This window comes from Dermacentor andersoni, chromosome 5 (assembly GCF_023375885.2).
Source record: "Dermacentor andersoni chromosome 5, qqDerAnde1_hic_scaffold, whole genome shotgun sequence".
NCBI lineage: Eukaryota > Metazoa > Arthropoda > Arachnida > Ixodida > Ixodidae > Dermacentor > Dermacentor andersoni.
Window position 1 is genome coordinate 113,861,677 of NC_092818.1, and position 21,720 is coordinate 113,883,396.

Here is a 21,720-nt window from a genome sequence, read left to right on the forward strand (position 1 = left end):
TAAACTTTATTGCCCTAGAAAGAGTAATTCAGCGGTCGGGCCGGATGTCTTCATCTTCTATTGGTTGATGCCGATCTCCGGCCTGCATGGTTGGCGCCCCTATTCCAGGGCACCACTGAGCGTGGCTGCTCGTCGGGCATGATCCACCAGCCTCCGTTGGAGGCTAGGGTCGCCGCTGGAGAGCACGCTTTCCCACTGCTCCGCACTCGGATTTTCCATTTTGTGGAATGCCTTATTCGTATTGCACTCCCATGTGATGTGATAAAGTGTGGGTATTGCGCCACACCACGGGCATGTGTCCCTGTATTGACCTGGGAACATTTTGTATAGTTTATGTAAATTTGGGAAAGTTCCTCTCTGCAGCTTTCGCCAGTAAACTGCCTGTTCTTGAGTGAGTGTATTGTGAGGCGGGGGATATCTGATCCTCGTCCCTCTATGGTAATTTAGTAAGTCAGAGTACGTTGGGATCACTGTCATGAAGTCCTCAGGATCTCTGTTTAGGTCCGCTCGGTTTGTATGCTCGCGAGCGATCCTATCTACCCTTTGGTTGCCCTCAATCTCAGTGTGCCCCGGTACCCAAAAGATGGTGTGTCTAATGGGTTTATTCTGTTGGCCAGCGCGGAGGAAGATTTGGAGCGCTTTTAGACCGATTCTGCCGTTAATGTAGTTTCGGCATGCTTCCTTGGAGTCTGTTCGGAAACCACCTCTGCCTGCATTTACCGTTTAATGTTGTTCTAAACGTCGTTTTCTGTTGTAACACTTTCATTTGCTATAAATGCTGCTTTATTTTGTACTACTCTTTCGCTTGTACTTCATTATCACTTCTTGAGATGCTCCCGTTTGTTTTCTTCTTTAATTTCTGTTTTAATATGTTAATGTTACGCCTTTTTTTAATCAACTTTGTATTCCTTTTGTGTGTAAGCCTTGTACCGCGTCTGTTGTACCGCTACTCTGGTTTATCATTTCTGTACCGTATTTCTATTGATATGCCCCTTCACCCAATGCTCTACGGGACCTGTGAAAACTAAATAAATAAATAAATAAATAAATAAATAAATAAATAAATAAATAAATAAATAAATCTGGAGCGCACGGAGCAGCTTAGTTTCTTTTTCTTTGTCATTAAATGAAGTCGTTCTACGGAAACAGCCCTTGCAGTAACGGTTTCATTGTTTTGATCTCCTGATAAGACACTGCTCACGGTTTAACATAAAGCGAAGAGCTGTGCTCGGGGAACAATCTCGCGCTATGCGCAAACGAGAGTTGACGCTTACTTACGGGTGAGTAGGAGTGGAGCAGCCCAGCTCCCTGCCCCTGTTTACAAGTGGCACCATTGGCGCTTTGTTTCGAATGCGCGGTGTTTCATTTGAGGCAAATATTAAAAAAACGGTAGCTATGGAGCCGTAGAGACGAACAGCGCTGAGAATGAAATCTGGACTTAGACCACTCGGCCATGGCGGCTGCATTTCGATGGAGGCGGAATGCAAAAACACCCGTGTATTTAGACTTAGGCGCCCTTTAGAGGACCCCAGGCGGTCAAAATCAATCCGGAGTCCTCCACTACGTCGTGCCTAATAATCCTGTCGCGGTTTTGGCACGTAAAATTCCAGAATATTTTTTTTTTTGTGTGTGTGTGGGGGGGGGGGGGTGTACTGAAACCACCGCAAGCTGCATGTTATGAGCGGCAAATTTTTTTCCCCGGCCGCTCATCTCAAGGCAGACGACGCGCTCAAGCAGTTATTTATGCATGTCCAATGTTAAAAGTAGTTGGGTGAAAGTAAAGCGACAGTAGAGGATGTTTAGAAAGCTAGAATGCCGAGGCTGCCCCACACACAACCACAGCGGCAGTAGCGTTCGCATGCCCTCTCATGCACAGTTGCGCCCCTAGCGGCAGGCGCTGGCTCTATATAGAACTGAAGCGCCAGTTTCGTGACCAGAAAAAAGAAAACATGGAAGGGCTATGGTAGTAGTAAGAACAGAGAGATGAAGGCACTGAATGTGTTCACGTACGCGGACAGCACCACGCATTCAACGGTGCTCGCAAAGCCAGTCGTTTTCAAAAAGCTCAAAAGTACTGTCACTGACTTTTGGTCGTTGACTGGCGCAGTCAATGTTCTAGAAGCATCCGTATGGACAAGGGACAAGGGACAAGTCGCCGTAATGCATTTGACATTGCCTCTGTGTGTCAAATCGAAGACAGTGGCTGAATGTGTTATTGTATATGTTCAAATGTGCTTCGACTGGGGCTAGTTCTTATGGCATGAGTAAAGGTGAATTGGTGCGCTGCAGAGATGAACACATGCGGGCACTGAAGAAAGAAAGCCCAAGGTCCGTCTTCCTTTCTTGTACAGGGATTTAGAGCGCAGCTCGTAGGAGCCCCTTCCTGCAGCGAGCGTCGGCGTCGGCGTAACCGAGCGAACGACCAAAGAGAACGATGGAAGAGGGAACGCGAAGTGCAGCGGGGGATGAAAGACACGAGGAGGAAAGCAGAGAGGAGGACGCAGCGGAACCATGAAGCGGAAAGTAGAGGAGGGTAGGGCGAAGGTGTGAGAATTAAAGCGTAGTGCGGCGACGATGGGTACCAGATGGCGCCAGAATAGTGCGCGTTGTCTAGGCGGTCTGTGTGCGGCGGCTGCTATGAATCGCACCTACGCGTCGCCCACGCGCTGCCTCTCGCTGTTTACAGATGAGCGAGGCAGTCGCACCACACTTCGCTCCTTTTGCAACGTGCCGCTCGAGAAAGATTGTCCGAGCCAGCCAATATATCGCGAAATGAAAACACGTGTAGAGCTGCGCTCAAATGTCGCGTTAGGCAGTGTCGTAACCGTCGGTACATTTTTTTAGTAAGTTCCCGTGCGTGTTCACCTCTGCAGCGCATGAATTCAGCTTCAGTCAGGCACTAACCCAGGATTTCTTTTCGGGGGGGGGGGGGGGGGGGGCAACCCAAGGCTATACTGCAAATGGGAGTAATGCCTACAGTTCACCATAAAGACGCGTAAACCCGCGAAAGAGAAATGACATAAGGTATATCTCCCAGGAACACCTGTGAGATACACCCCTCTTTTACTTGGCAAACAAGGAACCACATCAACCTTTTCACTTTTCGTCCCGCAGCGATCACCTTCATAAAGTTTTCGTGCCATATTGTCGTACGAACGTATATACCATTAGTTTTTTTTTTCTCGTACGTGCAATGAGTGGAACCACCTTCCCGTATCGGTCGCCACTATTACAGACGCCTCGAGGTTCAAGACTGCTGTTCTCCATGCCATCTAAAAAATCTCTTATTAATTGTTCCGCATTCCTTTTCTGTGTAAGTACCACTCCTTTCTGTAGCGCCTACAAGCCTTGAAAGTATCTAAAATAAATAAATAAATAAATAAATTGACTCACGCAGGAAAGAAGCGCCGGAAGAACACTGCCAAGAACAAGAAAACAAACAAAAGTGTAAAATAAAGATTTCCAGCCACGTTTTTTGAATTAGCTCTGGAGGAATTATAGAGAAATATATATTTGCGGAACAATCACGGTTCTTTTGTATCCCTCGTTTACTGCTCTTACTGCAGTTACGTGCCAAAACCGATTCGTATTGTTATTTGGGAGGTTGCGTAACGATGCGCGGCCACCAGACCCGTATAACCGCATAGGGCGCAGGACACCGCGGTTCTAGACGTACTCCGCCCACCGCGGAAGGTTAGAAAAACACCCACATAAGCACAGCAGAGAAGTGGCTACGTCAGGCGGCTCGACTGATAACCGTAAATCATCATTCAAAAACACACGGAATTATTCTCCAATTCCGGCAGCGGTTTGTGTGCTTCCGTTTACAGCGAAGCTATTTATGCGGATCGACCCTGTGCCGTCCGAGTTGCAGCGCAGGGTTTAGTTCATGCACTCCGGTACGCCTTATATCCTCTCTTCACTGGGCGCAATAAAATTACCGGATAACAAAATAATGAGTTCTTTATGTTTCGAGGATGTCAGAATACTTAACAAGTAGGAGGAGGAGGAGGAGGAGGAGGAGGGAAAACAAGAGGGGAAAGGCAGAGATGTTAACCAGATGAAGTGTCCGGTTGGAAGAAGGTATAAAATGAATCAGCTAGCGAAAAGGACAAAAGCAAGGAAGCGTTTAAAACCCAAATGATCAACGCGTGCAGCAAATACTCGTGATTCGAAAGGGGGAAGTGGTAACATGCGTGTACTGTATGAGCCCACATACCGTTCCCTGTTCGTCGTTGCGCTTTAAGAATCTTTCACATGAATACTAACAAACTAGCCCGAATGCCATACTGCTGTGACAAAATGAAGTTATCCAATAATGAAGTGGCTAAATATGCATAACTATGTGCGAAAGAAGTTGAACGTGACGAAAATTGCACGTGCAATGCCGATGAATGAACCACAAAGGGGGGGGGGGGGGTAGGTGGAAATAAAACGCCGGGAGGCTAAGCTAAACAAAAATCCGTTTTGCTACCCTGCACTCGGGGTGGGAAAGGGGAACGTAAAAAAATAAAAAATGAAGTATTGAGCAAAATATAGCACATGCACACAATCACTGCTCTTCAAAGCACACGCTTAGAATAGTCCCCGATACGTCACGAAGAGGAATGTTGACTGTCGTTTTGCGCGCTTTAGAGTTTTACACTTTGTCTCTTGCAAGGTGCCTGAATAATTACTCAGCACGGAAGTAACTGCCGAAAGGCTCATGCGCGATAGATAGTGGCCATGCTTCGATTGGGCTTTATGCAGTGCCTTATTAAATCTTCGGAAGGGGGAAGATCTAAGAAGAGGACGGTATCAATCATAGAATATATATATATATATATATATATACAGATAAATATAAGTTCATGCTCGACGCGAGCTTGCTGCTTTCCCGACGGGTAGTCGCAATTTAACACGCCGCAAAAGCATGTCGACGGAGCACTGCTATTTTCGTGAAAGGCTGACAGTTCGACAAAAAACTCGATCGGACGATCGATCGATCAATCGATCAATCAATCAATCAATCAATCAATCAATCAATCAATCAATCAATCAATCAATCAATCAATCAATCAATCAATCAATCAATCAATCAATCAATCAATCAATCAATCAATCGGAAACATCTAAATTATCAGAGAGAGAGAAAAGTTTAATGATACGAAATGCCGAGAGGCTGGCCGGAAGGCCATTCTTCTAGCTAGCTAGTCGGCTCTTGTGGAAGGGGAACAGGGAAAGAAAGAAGATCATGATGGGTGACAATGATGAGTGAAGGAAGATACAAAACACATAACATGCAAGTCTACTCAAATCCTGCAGTCCATACCTGTATATTTAAACAGTCAATAAAGCCTAGATTTGACGTCACGCGAAGGGCCCAAAATAACGCTAAATTTTCAGACTATACATGCAACACGGTCATCCTATTTTATGCGGAAAAAAGAATGTTTCTGTAACATCTAGTCGGAAACGAAGTTACGCAAGAGTTACGAGTCGCGCAAGAGTTGAAAGCAAGAGCTTTCAGAAGCCGCAGCCAAGTGCGCCTTAAATGGCACGCATTGTGTTCGGCTGATATACATTCGCGCACATGTATTCAGAACATCATGTACCATACAGTAAAAAACATGCAGTATTTGTTGCGATGGGGATGATCGTGAGCAAGTTCTCTCTTCTATTATCATGACTAATAACACCTGTGTGGCGTGATAATTACCGAAAAATACATCTTTTCAATTTGTTTATTTTGGATTCCTAGACGTGTAAAGCAGCTCATCACCAAGTTTGATTGCAATGAGTGCCATAGAACAGAAGAAAAATTCGCGTGGTTGAACGCAGCTGAACCACGCTTGTTGAGTGATAGCACTGTTTAGCTTGCTTTGGGAAAGAACACAGACGCTGCTCGGCCCCGTCAGCAACTGCCGCGTCTACAATTGCACCACAAGACGACACAGACGTTGCTCGGCGTGGCAGCAGCAGCGAGCGAATTGACCTTCACGCTGCGTCTCGCTTCGCCGCGAACTAGGCGTCGAAAGCACAGCGCATACGAAGCTACCAGCACTCGGCGCACTTTGTCCACATCGGAGATCGCTTTCAAGATATGGGCGCGCGCGCAGGCCAAGTCCCAATTTGACCTTGCCTGAGCTTGAAGGTCAGATTTACGGAACCAGGCGTTTTCTGGGTTTGTACTTGGAGCAGAAGAGCTACAGCTCCATAAGTAAGACCGTGCTCTTTCTCTTCTCATGGAGTCAATTTTGTGGCAAGTTTCAATATGTCAACACAGCTCCGTACAAGTAAAATATGGTAAAGTAGAAATGGAACAAGTAAAAATTCAGTGACCTTTGTAGTAGGCGCTTGGTGAGGTAAATACAGAAACTGCTGTAAAGAAGTTGCTACACTGGGTAGCATTTAATTCAGAATTCTAACTTGCCCGACGAGTATTATAGTCGCCTGCAGTGCAATAAATGACAATTTTCGATTCACTGAAAACTTCTACAAAAAAGTTCGATCAGCATAAAGTCCGGGCATACGAATTACGTCATGCCACAAACGTCATACCATCTTGTTACTTGTTCAACGGCACGAGTTATACGAAGCATCACCAAGTGCTGACAAATTGCACGAAATTCCCGCGAAAGATTTTGCCATTCGGCGGTGCTTGCTGAGTCCGGCATTTTCGAAGGGACGAAAACGGCGTGAGAGCATGCGTGCAAACCAAGCGTAGGAACGAGAGGGTTGGGAAGAATAACGCGAAATAACAGCATTAGCTACATAAATATTTAAAAGAATGCGAAATTACCCAGCGGATTTACCAGTGTACAATTATTCCAGCCTTAAAACATAGCGTCGCTCGTTGCTGTATACGTGGAAGCATATAGAGCAGCTCAAGTTTACCGTACATGTTTATTATTTCCAATTTTCCCTTACGGCTCATATGTACGAGACTTTGCGATTGCTTGTTTATTTTCACGTTGTGTTTTACTTCACTTCACTGGTTCAATACTAGCGTGATGCCTCTTGATCGTGCTCACCACTCTTTCATTGCAATCTCAGCTACACCGCTGGCCGTACATCTCACACCTCTACGTCATAAATACCAGTCCTTGTCTTGTACTGCTTCGGCTAAGCTTTGACGAATCTTGTAAGCCGTTGTTCAACATCGATGCTGTTATCAAGCGAACCGTGAGCAAGTCGATGAAGAAAAACTTCGTAAAAGAATAGGACAAAAAGAAGTACCAAGTGAGAAAAAATAAATAAGTAAGCGATTACAAATGAAGAAAAGGAAAAGCCTATTGACACTTCACTCCTCGTGTGTTCTCGTGTCAGCCGCCCTCGCAACAGTAAATGTGCCCCCGACGGGTGCGCGACGTACAAGATCCGCTCCTCCGGGTAGGTAGTACATCCCCGGGCTACCCTTGCCGTCGTGCCTGTAGTTTTCATCAATCTGCCCAAAGAGGATTAGAGTAAAACCTTTAATCCCGTGTCCCACATTCTTCGCGTTTCATATCAAGTCGACGAGAAAAAAAAGAACCAAATGAAAATGTAAAGAAACAAACAAACAGTGCTAAAGTAAGCTAGTGTAATCTCACTGCCACACACTTTCTTTCCATTCAGCCGACGACCTTTATTGGCACTTTCTTAAAGACAAAAAAGAAAAAGAAGGAGAGATAGGATTCACTTGTAGACACCCTAAATAACTAAGGGGCATGCTCTAGATGGCGAGATCCCTGAACAAGTTTAAGCAGACAAGGAGTCGAACTCAATTTCATGATGAATACGTTGTTTCCATGTTTCTGATTTTACATCTACGACATCAGGCAAGCCTTCCCCTACACATGGACATCCCGTGGAGCGCCATTTGAGCTGGCTATCATGACGAATAATGATCACTTCCTAATGCACGGTAACGCGACAATACATTACCTGCTGCTGCCCAAGCACGAAAGAGTCACATAAAGCCGCAGTATCCGGAAATTGAAGAATCTTTCGTGAGACGTATGAAGGAACTTTCGCACTGACCTGACGGCTCATTGAATCCGCTATGAATACCATGTCTCTACGCTGATGTCGTTACTAAACACCGAATTTTATGTGTTTTTAGAATGTTTTATTGTGAATACAAGGGACGATGCTAAAACACACGACCCGAAGGCAGTCTTTGATGCAGAAAAATTATGCTAATATTGCCGTGTGCGTCGCTGGGTAATATGTCAGGTGGTGTGTTACGGATCGTGCAAGAAGTTCGCTAATCGAAAGCCTCGGAGAGCGCCACAGTATTCTTCATTCCTATGACCTTCGAAGTGCCATGCGTGCTACATGACCATTGCAACCGGACACGACAGGAGATCCAGTCACACGTGGAGGTGCTTTCAATGTTTTGACGATGGCATACGAATCGAGGAAAAAAAGAGAAAGAAGAAAGAGAAAAGAAAGAGAAACGAACCACAGTCCGCCGTTCGTCTCTAACCGGGTAATGCATTCGAAGGCAGCAGCTTCAGGGCGAGGGAACGTCCAGGATCTGTAGAAAAAAATTGCTCAAACCTACCGATCGAACTCTCACGTAGCTTACTGCCCCGAGATGAGCTTCGATGCTGCAAGATATCCGGTTGCACAGATATAACGTATAGTTTACCTAACTTTGTTAAACGACAAAACATGTACACGCCGCTTTTCTAGTCACTGTGCCCTCATGCCGCACGAGAAGCACCACTGAATCGTTCGGTCTTTTGATGGCAATCTCTTATGCGACGTTGTAAAGAAGTCGCGCAGCCATGCTACTTTGCTTTGCTATTACTCCCTCCTCCACTAAAAGCTTGTACCGAGCCTTGTCGATAAAAAGCACGAAAGATTTTTTCGGACGCTGTTCACGCTTCCGCGCTTACACCCCTCAGTGCGTGCCTTGGCGTACTACGTTAAACGCTCAGGGTCCGGTAAAAGACCGCCAGTCTCCGTGATGCCCCAACGGTCTTCTTGTTCAGCGCCGCTCTCCCCGCAGGCAGCAAAGTGAGATGCGGCTGGCCACACGATGAGTCTAACTCGATAAGGAAACTGTAGGCAAAGAGAAACAAGGCATCGTTGTGGAGGCGGCGGTGGCAGCCCGTACGGGCGACTCCTCCAACGGTCGGTGAAGAATATGCCCCCCGTTCAGCGGCCACGATCTCCCCATTCGCCACACGCGTACACGCAACAGTAGACACAAATAAGAAGGCGAAAAAAGAGGAATGAAGAGACGAAATGAAATTGAGGAGAAAAAGAAAGAGAGAGGGTTACGCGGGAGAAATGCAATCGGCCAGAGCAGTAAGGCTAGAGGGGAGGGGATGGTGTGGGGGCGGTAGAGGGTCGCCCCGAGTGAATATTTTATCCCAATCTTGTTAGATCCCACACAGACGTGCTCCCTCTGCCACTTCTGGGGGAGAGGGCAGAGGACCTGAGCGAAGGTCCCGGCAAATGATTAGAATTTGAAAACAGCCCACGGCTCCGTAGGGACAAATACGAGCAAGAGGCCAGGAAACAAACATGCCATATTTGGAAAGCACTTCCACTAGTTTTCTTACTCGTTGTTTCGTTTCCGTCGTGTCCGCTTTCCTTAGAATGCTTTGGAACACATGGGAACTAGCAACGGCCCATACACTGGAGAGGATCCGTTCTTTGCCCTTTGGCTTGGGGAAGGAAAGTGCCTTCCATAGGTATGCCGATTGCGAGTAGCCTATTGCACGAATGCGGGCTGCGCGAATGCAGAGAATGGCTAGCTTTAAATTAGGGAAAGAAAGAGGACGATAGTTTCTTGTCTTTCTTTTTCTTTCTTCTTTGTCGCGGGCGACGGGTACTCATTGCCGAGTGGTGGTGTGTTGCAACGCTTACGTCCGATCACAACGGCGTTAGAGGAAGCTGAACGCTGCAAAAGGGCGGCTGGTTTGATTGGAATCCTAGGCTAATTTAAATTTCTCCGCATCCCAGGCGGCCGCACCATCGGCCTTCAGACACTGTACGTTTAGGTGTGGGTTACTTCGGCGGGAAGGTACCCCCGACGGAGCATTGCATTCGCGGTGAAGGAATACATTTTACAGATCCAGCGCTCTTTCGACTCTATTTTACACAATCCTCGCAGAATACTCAACTTACGAAATAAGCGCAGGCACTGTAGGTATATTGAGCGCAGAACCCAACCCTTACGCAATGCCTAAGCTCTTCTCGTTTTCCATACTGCACATATTAATTCAGCAGCTTGAAGGCAAGATACTCTGCGCGCGCCAAGCACGCCAAGATGTGCTGCGTGCTCGTGAATGTCTACCGAATTCGCTCGGTGATACGCCGAGCGAGTAGTCTTCTAATCGGCAAAAAAAAAAGAAGTTATGGTTGCAATGATGTACACAGTGTATCTCTCAAAGGGCATATTATTGTACGAGGGCGAATAAGAAATTATTTGCTCCTATCTTTTGTTAGCCAACGTAGTATGCATATAGGTAATTACAGATGTACGTACTATTCTACGACATTTGCACTATTTTTCTACATAGACCCTCCCACTGGTTCAGACATCTGTCCCATCGCAGCACCAAATCTGAGATGTCGCTGTGGTAGAATTCGTCCGACTGACTGTGCAACAACCATCGGACTGCTGCCTTGTCTTCATCGTTGCACGTGAGTCGCTGTCCTGCCAGGAACTTGCCAGGAAGTGCTGTACTGCCGAACACGTGGAAATCACTAGGGGCGAGGTCCGGACTGTATGATGGGCGGTCCGCACTCTCCCAGTGAAATGACCGGAGCTTGCCGGGTGTTCTGATTGCCACATCTGACCTCGCACTGTAGTGGAGGATAACCGCGTTGTCCACGTCGAGAATCCCTCGGCGTTTTCACCGGATGGCAGCCAGCACACGTGACAGTGGGGAACAATTACTGTCGGCATTGATGGTTGCACCTTGTGGGATGAAATCCTGCAGGAGCGGTCCTCGGCGATCCCAAAATATCGTTAATATAGCTTTCCTATCAGATTGCAGTCAAGGAAATTTTTTTTTGTCACAGGCAAACTCGGACGTTTCCACAGCATTATCTGTTGCTTCGATTCTGGTACGATCTGCAGTATCCGTGTTTCACCACCAGTAACAATGTGGTCCAGGAAGCTTTCAACTTCCTTGGCATACCATTGCAGATGACTGAATGAAGCAATCATTCGCTTGCCTTTCATCATGTCACCCAACTGCTTAAGCACCCATCGACATGAAACGTCCCGGTACCCTAAGGACCCGTGAACAATGTCGTAAACACTCCCATCCGAAATTCCAAGCTCCGGGAAAATGTCCTTGAGGTACCCACTCCTATCCGCTTTCACCATTGCATCCACGCGGGAAATGTCAGTCAGCGACCCAATCGTCCTCCGCGATTGCTCATTGTCGTGCAAGTCTCCACGGCCTTTTACGAACTCCCAACACTCCCACCTCACATTTCTCAAAGCGAGACACCTGTCCCCATATGTTGGCTGCATTTCCCTGTGGATTTCAATGGGCGTTCGTAACTTGCTCCATAGAAAACGAATCACACTTCATTGCTCGTATGCCGTGGACGTGTGAAGCACAATCGCCATCTTCATAAACTGACAGCAGCGCCGTGCCGCGGAGCTACCGGCAGATAAGGTCGGGCTGGTCCAAGAAAGGTCCACCGCTGGGAATGGATATGCTGACTTGGCATTTATAGCCAGATTTGTCTAAAAATAGGGGTAAAGACTTTCTGATTCGCCCTCGTAATAAGTTTAAAGATGTGGTGCGTCTCAGAGAACTGCGCCCTTAGGCGTCACAGAATTATTTGTAAGTACCATGTTAGGTCATCTACTCAGCCTTTCATTGATACCTAATTAAAATTCGCCTGAATGATGCCTCACTGAACAAAAGAAAGGTAAAAAAAGTCTGAACATTTGAACGCGAAAGAGAAGAAAAATTGCGGCAGAATCATCTCACAAGGACTTTCGACGCAAATACGATATAATTCAAGCAATGCAGCGGCATGCTGTATTACTGAAGAGCCCTCTGTATACAATCTGCAGTAGTCTTTTTGAGATTTGAGTGCACGAACGGCTCCTACCTACCGAACAGCTCTAGTGCAGATTCCAGCAAAAGCCACCACTGTGAACTTCAAAACTTATCAGTTGACAACATCGATGGCAGCAGAATCGCAACGCTTCGCGCCCGTGCAGCACTTTATTGATGACGAACCGACACACAAATGGTCGATTTTCTGAGACTCGGTGGCGGCACTGCAGTGTTTACTGTCAGCCTAAAGGCTCGGTCCGCCTGAACAGTTGGTGTTGAAACTATATAGGCAATACGCCAAATTAATAACACAGGACATGAAGTCTCTTTTTTTTTTTCAGTGGCTACTAAATCATTGTGTTATTATCGGCAGTAAACGTACGGATCAAGCTGCTTGTTTGGCGCATGAGAAGCACCCCTTATCGATCCCGAGACGCTGCAAGGATGCTCCGCGTACTTGGACGACAATGCACCGCATTTGAGTGGAATGAACTACATTTCTTACGTGCCTAATTATACTCCCTAGATAAAGCCTTAAGCCTTCGACTTCCACAAAGCTTCCCCGAAGAGACGCGATCCTCTTGTGTAGGCTATAATTGTGCGTCGCCTTTACCAATGCCTACGCGTTTTGCATAGTGATGGATGACGCCGCAGCCTTTGGCCATTGCGGCGACGAGTAGACAATTCATCATGTTCTGTGCCAGCGTCCACAGCACAGTGTGCAGAGACAATTGCTTTCCTTCGTGTTCAATCGGTTGGATGACCGGACTCTGTCGGAAGGAGTTCTCCAGCAACGACGGAATTTAACATCGCATCAGAAGACCGCGGAAGGGCTACCGCGCTTCACGAGGTCCACCGGCCTTTGTTGTGGACACCTCTAATTGGAATGCCCTTCCTGTCACGTTCCCTCTTTTTACTGTTTCTCTGTGTCCTCCCCCCACCAATACCCCCTCCCCCCCAATTGGAGGATAGCAAACCGAGCAAACCGCTAACTCGAGTCTGGTTAGGCCCCTTGCCTTTACTCTGCACTCTCCTAACCTGTATACTCCGTCAGCGCGAAGTGCAATGCAAGTGCTGGATGCTCTCATTTCAGTGCTTGCATGTCTCGAGTAAGCATCACGGCTCACCCACGGCATTCTATTAGCAGTGAAGTAAAAAAAGCTGGGGTTTACTTTAACGATAGAATGCCACGTGCTCGAACGCACTGCTAACAAGAAATGGCCCCTTGGTCTTCCTAGGTGACATCAACGCGCATCACTAGCTATTTGGAGGCACCAAGATTAGCTTCAGACAACATAATTACGGCAGTCCAATGTACCGGCGGGGCACTTGCTTGGCCATGACTGATTTAAAATCGCTCTGCTGCGTGCACACACAGAATGTTCACTCCCTCCCACTTTACTCTTTCGAGTCCCCCTTTCCCTTTCCCCAGTGTAGGTTAGCGAACTGCACGCTCGTCTGGTTGACCTCCCTGCCATTCTTCTCCTTGCTTTCTCTCGTATTTTTTTTCTCTCTCTGTATATTGCTTCGGCTATGTTCGACACACGCTGTCTCCAGCATATGCCAACTTGGCTAGAAGAGTCGCTCGCCAGGGTTGTTCATGGCCATAATGGTACGACGATGTCTATATACGACGTAGTGATGGGGATAGAATTACGAAGAAGGATCGTGCTGGATGGAACTGCGAGGGTGGTATGACGAAGGTGGCGTGAAGACGCGACTCTATGAGAATGATGCCGTGGCGACGATGGCACGATGAGAATGGAATGACGACGACGAAAGGACCACGAAGGCATCACGACGACGGTATAACAATCGCATGGCGACAAGTGTAAGACAAAGGCGCAGTCATGACTGTAAAATGACAATCCATGGTGGCGTAACCGCGAATAATTGACGATTCCATGATTACGATGGAATGATACGACGGGGAAATGACGAAGGCTGTATGACGACGATGCGACGCCCTTTCTAAAATTATGACGTTGGCACGACGACAGTGGGGCGACGACGGCATGACCACTATTCGTATGACGGCGACAGCATGACGAGAGTCCGACGACGACGATGGAATGACCTGAACGGCGCAACGACCACGACCACGTTCTTAGTGGCCAAAGCTAGCAGAGAACTTCGGTCACTGGGCCGGCCTAGAAGGCTAGCCAGATAGACATACAGACGTAAAGTGCCTGATAAAGGCAAAGAATGCGAATCGCAGTAAAAACGTTCTGGTAATAGGAATCGATGCCGCGAACGCCGTTATAGGCTAGATGCTCTCCTATTCCAGCTAGCAATAAAGGTAGCAGACGCCAGTTTTCTCTCGGTGATTCGCGGAACACTTTCGAGTAACAAAACTTATACAACTGCGGAAGTGTTACGGCCTGGTTATTCGCCTGGTACGGCGTAGCCTGACCGAAATGGAATGAATTCTTTTTTTTTCTATTATGAAGATTTCACACAGCTGAACGAATATTGTTTGGAGGAACAGGTTGGCGGTGAGTTCAGTGCAATACGAGCTACAATATGGACAGAAAGTTACTGTAGTCTGAAAGATATCCCCTGATAAAATAGATATGCGTAATATGTGTCAACGAGATAATGGGCTTAAATTGAGATAAGGTAAGAAACACGCAACTACTTCACGTCACCGAAAGCAAAACATTTTGCTGAAGCTTTAGGGACGCTAGTGCGAAGTATTGAAGAAATAAACATAAACTCTTTGAGAGCCTAGAAGACGACGCCGGAAAAATATTGTGACCTCGCTAGAATCTACAAGAAATTAAGTATTGGCACACGACAAATACTTCACTAATCTCGGTTGGGAGTAGGGTTGCCAACTCTTGAGTTGACGAGGTACGGATGAAAGGGGAGGGGGGGGGGGAGGGGTAGCGTAGGCGGCTACCCCTGCGGACAACCTTCTGTGGTTATGAGGGGAAAGCTACGGAGGCAAAGAGCTCACAAGCGAGAGCGCTTCGGAAAAGAGTCCCACGTTTTCATTTACGTTAGCTTAAGCTGGGGAAGAGAAAACATAAACACCTCATTAGCAGCAATTAAATAAGACAGAACACACCTCTGAATGTAAAAGTTTACTAATTTTTCGGCTTTTCCCTTCCACGTCTGGGCAAACGCGAAACTGTCGCACGTGGAAGCTACGTCGGCTCCGCGTCCGTTTCGAGCAACCAAAAGCATAGCGAAACGCTGGCGGACTACTTTGCCAGCGAAGTAGGAAAGCTACGGGGACTACCGCCCCCGCAGCTTTCCCTTTATGACCCCAGAAAGTTGTCCGCTAGTAAGCGACGACCTACCCTATCAATACCAGGAGCCGCCAGTCTCTACCTGCAAAAAGTTGCAAAATTCTTTTTGAAGTCTTACCATGTCGCAATTCACAACAAGGAAGATGTAGCACTTGCCTGGTTAACAGAGCTCGCAGTAGAGATAGATGTACTGTGAACGGTTAGGGCTAGAAACGCAACTAGAACCACGACGAGATCGAAACTGTCTTATTGTAATACCAGTGCAACAGAAAACAAAATAAAATAATGGGCAGCCGAAGCTTTCAGGCATTAATAAAAGAAAATCTGGTTTATGATCTGTATTTCAGTACAAGAAAAGCTTAAGTTAGGGCATTTGGCTGTCCCGACTAGGTCAAGTCGGGACACTTGCTCAAAAGTCGGGACTGTCCCGCTAAATTCGGGACGGGTGGCAACTCTAGTTGTGAGTAGTCTTTCATTTAGTTGGCTTAATCTGTAGAAGGGCTGACTGTTCCTGTGGAAGCGGTAAGTGTTCAGAACTGGCGAACAAAGGGCTCATTACAACTTGAGGAATTTATCCTTGCAAGTGTTTAAAGGGAAAACCTTCAAAATGACTAAATGAAGAAGATAAATAAACTAAGTGTAACAAAGCGGCGCTGTACATCTCTTCCAAAATGTAAATGTTAGTTAAATAAACAAGTTAATGCCGCAGTAGAGAGTATTTCATCACAACTCACATAGCTAAAGAAATAAATACTATAGTAATGATGTTATCCTAAGTCGCAATTACTATGTCTTCGGAGCTTTCATGCAATCCGTTCACTTAACCAAGCCTTCACAGCTCATTGACTGGGTAAAAAAAAAAAAAAACTGGCAGACATGTACTTTCATATTCCAAACAACACTGCTCGTTTATTTAATTACGCACTGGGCCAACTCGGTTTGGTGCTTCATAAGAACAGTACGAATAAACAAAACGGAGAACTCAAGAACCCGTATTAGGAAGTTCAAGTAACTGTAGGTGAACTACTCAGATTATATTAACGAGGTTGATGAATTAAATATCCAGTTACTGTATTTCCTAAAAAGGCACACACAAACTGCGGTAACTTATATGAGCGTAGTGAAATAAATGAGGACGCCCTGGCCTTTGCACCGAATAATGAGGCTGTATTACGTATCAGCAATGAAGCGAGTGAAATATATTAAGATCAATTGAACAGCTTTCTCTCCTTCGAATCCCTTTTGTGACGGCGGAGCCAGCATTTGACGTCATGAAGGCTTTAGCATTGAAGGTATCCCTAACCACAAACGTTTTGGTGCACAGGTGCGGGAAGTAGGAAAAGATTTTCGCCGCGAATGCATCAAAAGGGGAAGTGAATCCCTTCGCGAAGAGCCACAGCAATGTTCACCTAAATATGACGCAGTGCGGAGAAGTCACGAGAAAAGAAAACTTGGTCGTGAATCGCCGTTCTCCGAAAGCTTTTGGCGTCACCTATGCCATTAACAACAGTACAAACGTGTCTTGCGGATGGTAAAACGCACTCACCCGACTCGAGCACGGCCCAGACAACATAGAACAACGCAGCCGGCAACATGAAGCCCCTGGCGCGCGCGATGAACAAGTGTCCGTATCCTGGGGCTCCGAAAGTGGCGCGGCACGCGCGAACCTCGCGTGGCGAGCAGATTGGAGCGGCGGAACTGACGGGGCAACTTCGCTTCCGTCGCGCCCCCCTCTCGCCCCACCTTCTCTCCCTCGTCGGTTCCTTTCCCTCTCCCCCGCCGCCCAACAGCGAGCAGCGCGCTGCTCGCCGCACTCGTATCTAACAGCGCACCTGGTGGTCGGGTCTCTAGACTTTTTATATCCGCCCAGATCGATACTTTGTACGGAACGGACGCTATTCGAACAAGAGGCGTCTTCTCATCGCGCGCCCCCCCCCCCCCCCCCCCCCCCCCCCACCCACCCCTGCAAGACGCCTCGTCATCCGGACGGACGGGTTGGATTGACGCGGCGCGTTCGTCCCGCTGCAGGCTTCGGGACTCTCTCCGTTTGCGTCGGGCGGCGAATAAGCGGCGCGGTTACGCGGAAACGCGGATGCACTGCGACTCGAAGATGGAATGCGCGGCGCAAGCATGCGTCGAGAATAATCGGCTGGCTCGACATTATTTTTTTTTTTCGTTTCCATTTTCTCTTACAAGTAGAAAGACAAAGTGTGCCTTTCGCAGTGTTCGCCCGACGATGGGTGATATACCTGCGTCACAGCGGCACTTAATTTGCCGCGTCATTCTCGGATCCGCCCATGTACTGTGGACAGCCCTGTGGCCGGCGAGACGGCAGCTCATAATGGAGGAAGCCGGGCCTGAGGATGACGAAGCAATCTGAATGCGTGGTCATGTATTATGCGCTAGCTGTTGCGTTCTTGCGAAGCGCTGGGCTGCTGGCTCCACTTTCAAATTGCGAGCACCCGGTCTCTCTCAATTAGCCATGGCGGCATTCTTGTTTTCTTCACCGTCTATATTTCTTTCTATTTTTTTTTCCCGCGGCGAGCTGAGAGGGCGAATAAATGCTTCAGAATGGTTCATCTTTAAAAGGAAGCTCTAGCTGGGAAGCCTGTGTATAAATACATGGGAATGGAGAAAACGTTTTTCTCAGCCACCATGGCACCGATTTTGGCGAGGTTTGTCGCCTTTAAAAGAAAAAGAAGAAAAGGTTAGAATACAGCGCCAGTAAACACAAGGCATTTTGTTTAAGCCGCCATTTCTTTTTAAAAAATTTTTGAAAATTGCAAGATTGAAAGAAGTCTCACTACCAAGTTTTCAATTCTAAGTCAGTAATAAATAATGAAATAACAAGTCTGTGTATCGCATCCATTAAGACATATAAAGCGTACAAAATTGAGGCATTGTCCAGCGCTCTAAATTCTACGACTAATTTGTGAGTAAGCTCTTTGCAACACCTCCGCGAGCACTCTAACAACCTCACAAAAGCTGTAAATTCATACACCATATTTTTTTAGTTTTATACGCTCAAATAGATGCAATTTACAGAAGCTTACGAGTTACGCATGGTGCAGGGTTACTGATTTGTAAACTTCAAGATTCATTTTGCTACCTTAACAGTTTTCAGTAATTTTCGTTAAAGAAATTGAGACGTAGATCAAAAGTTTGATGTTTAGTGTCCCTGCAATATACTTTTCTCTCTTAAATGCAACAGATTTGATTCAAGTTGGTTCAGCAGTAGTCTCATGAAATCAGCTCGTTTTCTTACGCATATTTGAATATAGAAATCGGAGTTAGGGTGAAACGCAAATAACAGAGGGCCCAGTATACAGGGTGTCCCACGTAACTCAAGTCACACTACAAAAATATGCAAATGCCAAGTACCTGGACAGAACCAATAAACTGTTGTTTGCCGTCGCTTGGAGATACTCAGATTACACTTTTCCTACCAGACATTCCTACTATACGCGAATGGAGCATACAACGCAGTTTCTATTCCGGTACTACCACGGTACTTTTTGTTTGCGTTCGGTTCACCTTCTGCCCATTCTGTTGGCGCTGCTGTTGCTCAACTAAACTTTCTGCTATAATCGTACTGGTTATAAAATTACCTGTATTCCTGCACAATGAATGTAAGGTAGATAGTTCTTGTGACTGTACTTTCCCCCTCGTGTGTATACGTAACTGCGTTTTTACTTCTTTTTAATTTATCTGTCAAAGACAAGACAGTTACCAAGTTACCAGTTACCAATGTGCGGTGCAGTACGACTGACTACGTCGTGGCAGCATTGCCATGGGGCTTTACGCACGTTTGTTTGCTTGTTTTTTCATGGTAGCGGTAAAAACGCAACATTTTAGCACGAAATATATTTTTAAAATTATTACGTGCGTGAGAATGATGCAAATAATTTCCAATTATTTTAAGAAGCAACATCATTACGTTGTTTCTTTATATTAGAAAATAATGGCCGCTACCACCCGTCAAGCTAAGAACACCCACTAAATAGTTCATTATGTTAGCCGCCAGCAGCTCAGTTCTACGACGGCCTGTAACATTGCAGTCTAGTGACCACAATGTTACATATGTTCCTTTTGTAATATTCTAGTTCCACTTCCTTTTGTAGCAGCTGATGAAAGTACCAAGCGCGAAAGTTCCCTTGCGAGATAAAATCATTTTTGCGTACTGGGATGTCCACACAATAAATGGGCACCTAAGGAACAACTAAGGATGGCTGCATAACCTCCAAGCGGCAGTCATGCAATTATACGCCTGAGGTCAAGTGTATCCTGGTCATATGAGCGCTTAAGGTTTTCTTTCCCTCGGCTAAGGGATCTCAGACCACCTCGTCCATGTTTCATGGTGTCAGGAAGATTGCGGAATGATCGACACATGGCTACAAGGAATCGCTAGAGCGCTGCGTTCAGGTATCGCAGCGACCACTTCATCCATTTAAAACAATGCCAGATGTTTTCGGTGAAGTGCGTGGATCACAATGCGGCAATAAAATTTAAATGATTGTAACAAATGAAGGATACGACAATCGCACATCGCGCGCTCGACACTAATTTATTGCAGCGCAAAGGCTACAGCGCAAAGCCAAAGGAGTCACTACAGCGCAAAAAAAAAAAAAAGCCTACCACCATTTGCGACTGCGATACAACCACGGAAAAATTTGGAGGAAGCTTAAGAGGAAGCTTTAGATCGGGTGCTCCTATGTAAATATATGTAAAAGGAGAATTTGTTTTTTTTCGTCAACCACTGAACCAAATTTGACGAGGTTTGTTGCATTTAAAAGAAAAACTTAAAATCTAGTGACTGTTGGTATTGAAATTTTTATTGAGGGCGCAAACTTTTGATTAAGAATGGGCAAATATCGATAAATTTTCAGAAAACGAAACTATCAAGATTACAAGCCTGTAACTTAGCAATTAAAGACGATATCACAACTCTTTTAATCGCATCTAATAGTACATCTAAAGCGGACAAAATTGATATGTTACACATGAATCTAGAGAAATTGAGTAATATGTAAATACAGCTTTTGGAGAACCCTTGTTCACAGTGTAACAAATTCACGTAAGACATAAAATGACATATCAACTTTGTCTGCTTTCAATGATCTAATGGATGCCGTTTACAAAACCGTGATATCTGTTCTTGGAGCAGAGCGAATAATTTGTAAACTTCTTGCTTCTATTTCTTTTAAACTTTCAAATTTTTGAAAATTCTTAAACAAAATTCAGGCACTAAATCGACATTCTGCTTCCAACAGTCACTATAATTTAAGTTTCTCTCCCAAATGCAACACATTTCATCAAAATCGCTCCAGGGGTTATATCAGAAAAACGTTTTTGCGTTTTACATGTATTTGAATAGTCCGCGTTGGAGTTGGGCCCGAGCTACTTCGCCTTTAAGAATGAAATGCGATAGCGTTCAAAGACCCCTTACTGCTTTTCATGCTTCCCGGCAACTGCAGCTTACGTAAAACGCTGGCTGCTAATGCTATGCACGAAGGCGAGCTTTCTGGTAGAAGCGCGGCCTCTTGCGTGGGTCGATCACTTGTTATTATTTCGCACTTATATTATTTCAGTCTGAAAAGAGCTAACATGAAGGACATGCGCTGTTGGTGTACTTTTCCTTTCCATTTTTTTGTGGGCTGCCGTTCTCAAAATTCCGAGGAATAGCTTTGTAAAGAAAGAAAGACAATACCTGAAAAACATTGGTGGTAGAGAAGTGGTTGGGTATGCGTAGTTCGGGATTTGGCTCCGAAATTCTTTTTTTTTGGCAAGGTGACGTCCAACGCTGACACGGGACGCCGACGCCGCATTTTCTGTGACACGAGCTCCTTAACGCTGTCGCGTTAATAACAGACTTGAAAGGATATGTAAACAAGTAGCGGCTAGCAGACGACGCGATGCGCAATTCACACTATCGTCGTTCAGCCAGTGACGGCCAGGCAGCGACTCTGCTCGATCTCGCGGCCAATATGGAGAGGCGCGACACAGCGTCACACCACCGTCCACAGACGCCGCAGAGCTCTCACGTGACAGCACGTACAGCTCAAAAAGTTAGTTGGCGTTCGACACTGATACCGCCCCACAAATCGGTTGCGCTAGGGCACGTACATGTTGAATCGACGGGGAAAGTTCGCGCGCCGACCACGAAAACGGGTGAAGTAGCCGAAGAAAGCTATTTGTGGACGTCTTGTCTAAATTCTAGAAGCCTTAGTATTTTTTTAAAAGCGAAGCCTTCCTTGAGCGTGTCAGGAAGTTTGCGTCCACTGCTTCAGCCCAAACGCACCGCAATTCTCGAGCCCAGTCTCGGGAGCCATCAGGATTAGGAGGCAGTCCCTAATTAATCATTTATATCGCATTACACGTCAGTACCATGAGTTCTGGATTCAATATCAGCTTGATGATGACCACACTGTCAATCTGGTTACCCCTGCTGATACTTTTAGCGA

General features: G+C 46.3%; 1 protein-coding gene across 1 annotated transcript in view; it reads right to left on the bottom strand.

Annotated features, from left to right (window-relative positions):
• LOC126531060 (uncharacterized) overlaps positions 1–16,948 on the bottom strand; it is a 69,487-nt gene extending 52,539 nt beyond the window's left edge. The window contains exon 1 of the mRNA XM_050178444.3: positions 16,806–16,948. Within this exon, the coding sequence (XP_050034401.1) occupies positions 16,806–16,854 (49 nt within the window). The 5' untranslated portion in view covers positions 16,855–16,948. The remainder of the gene's footprint in view (positions 1–16,805) is intronic.
• Positions 16,949–21,720: the final 4,772 nt, after the last annotated feature.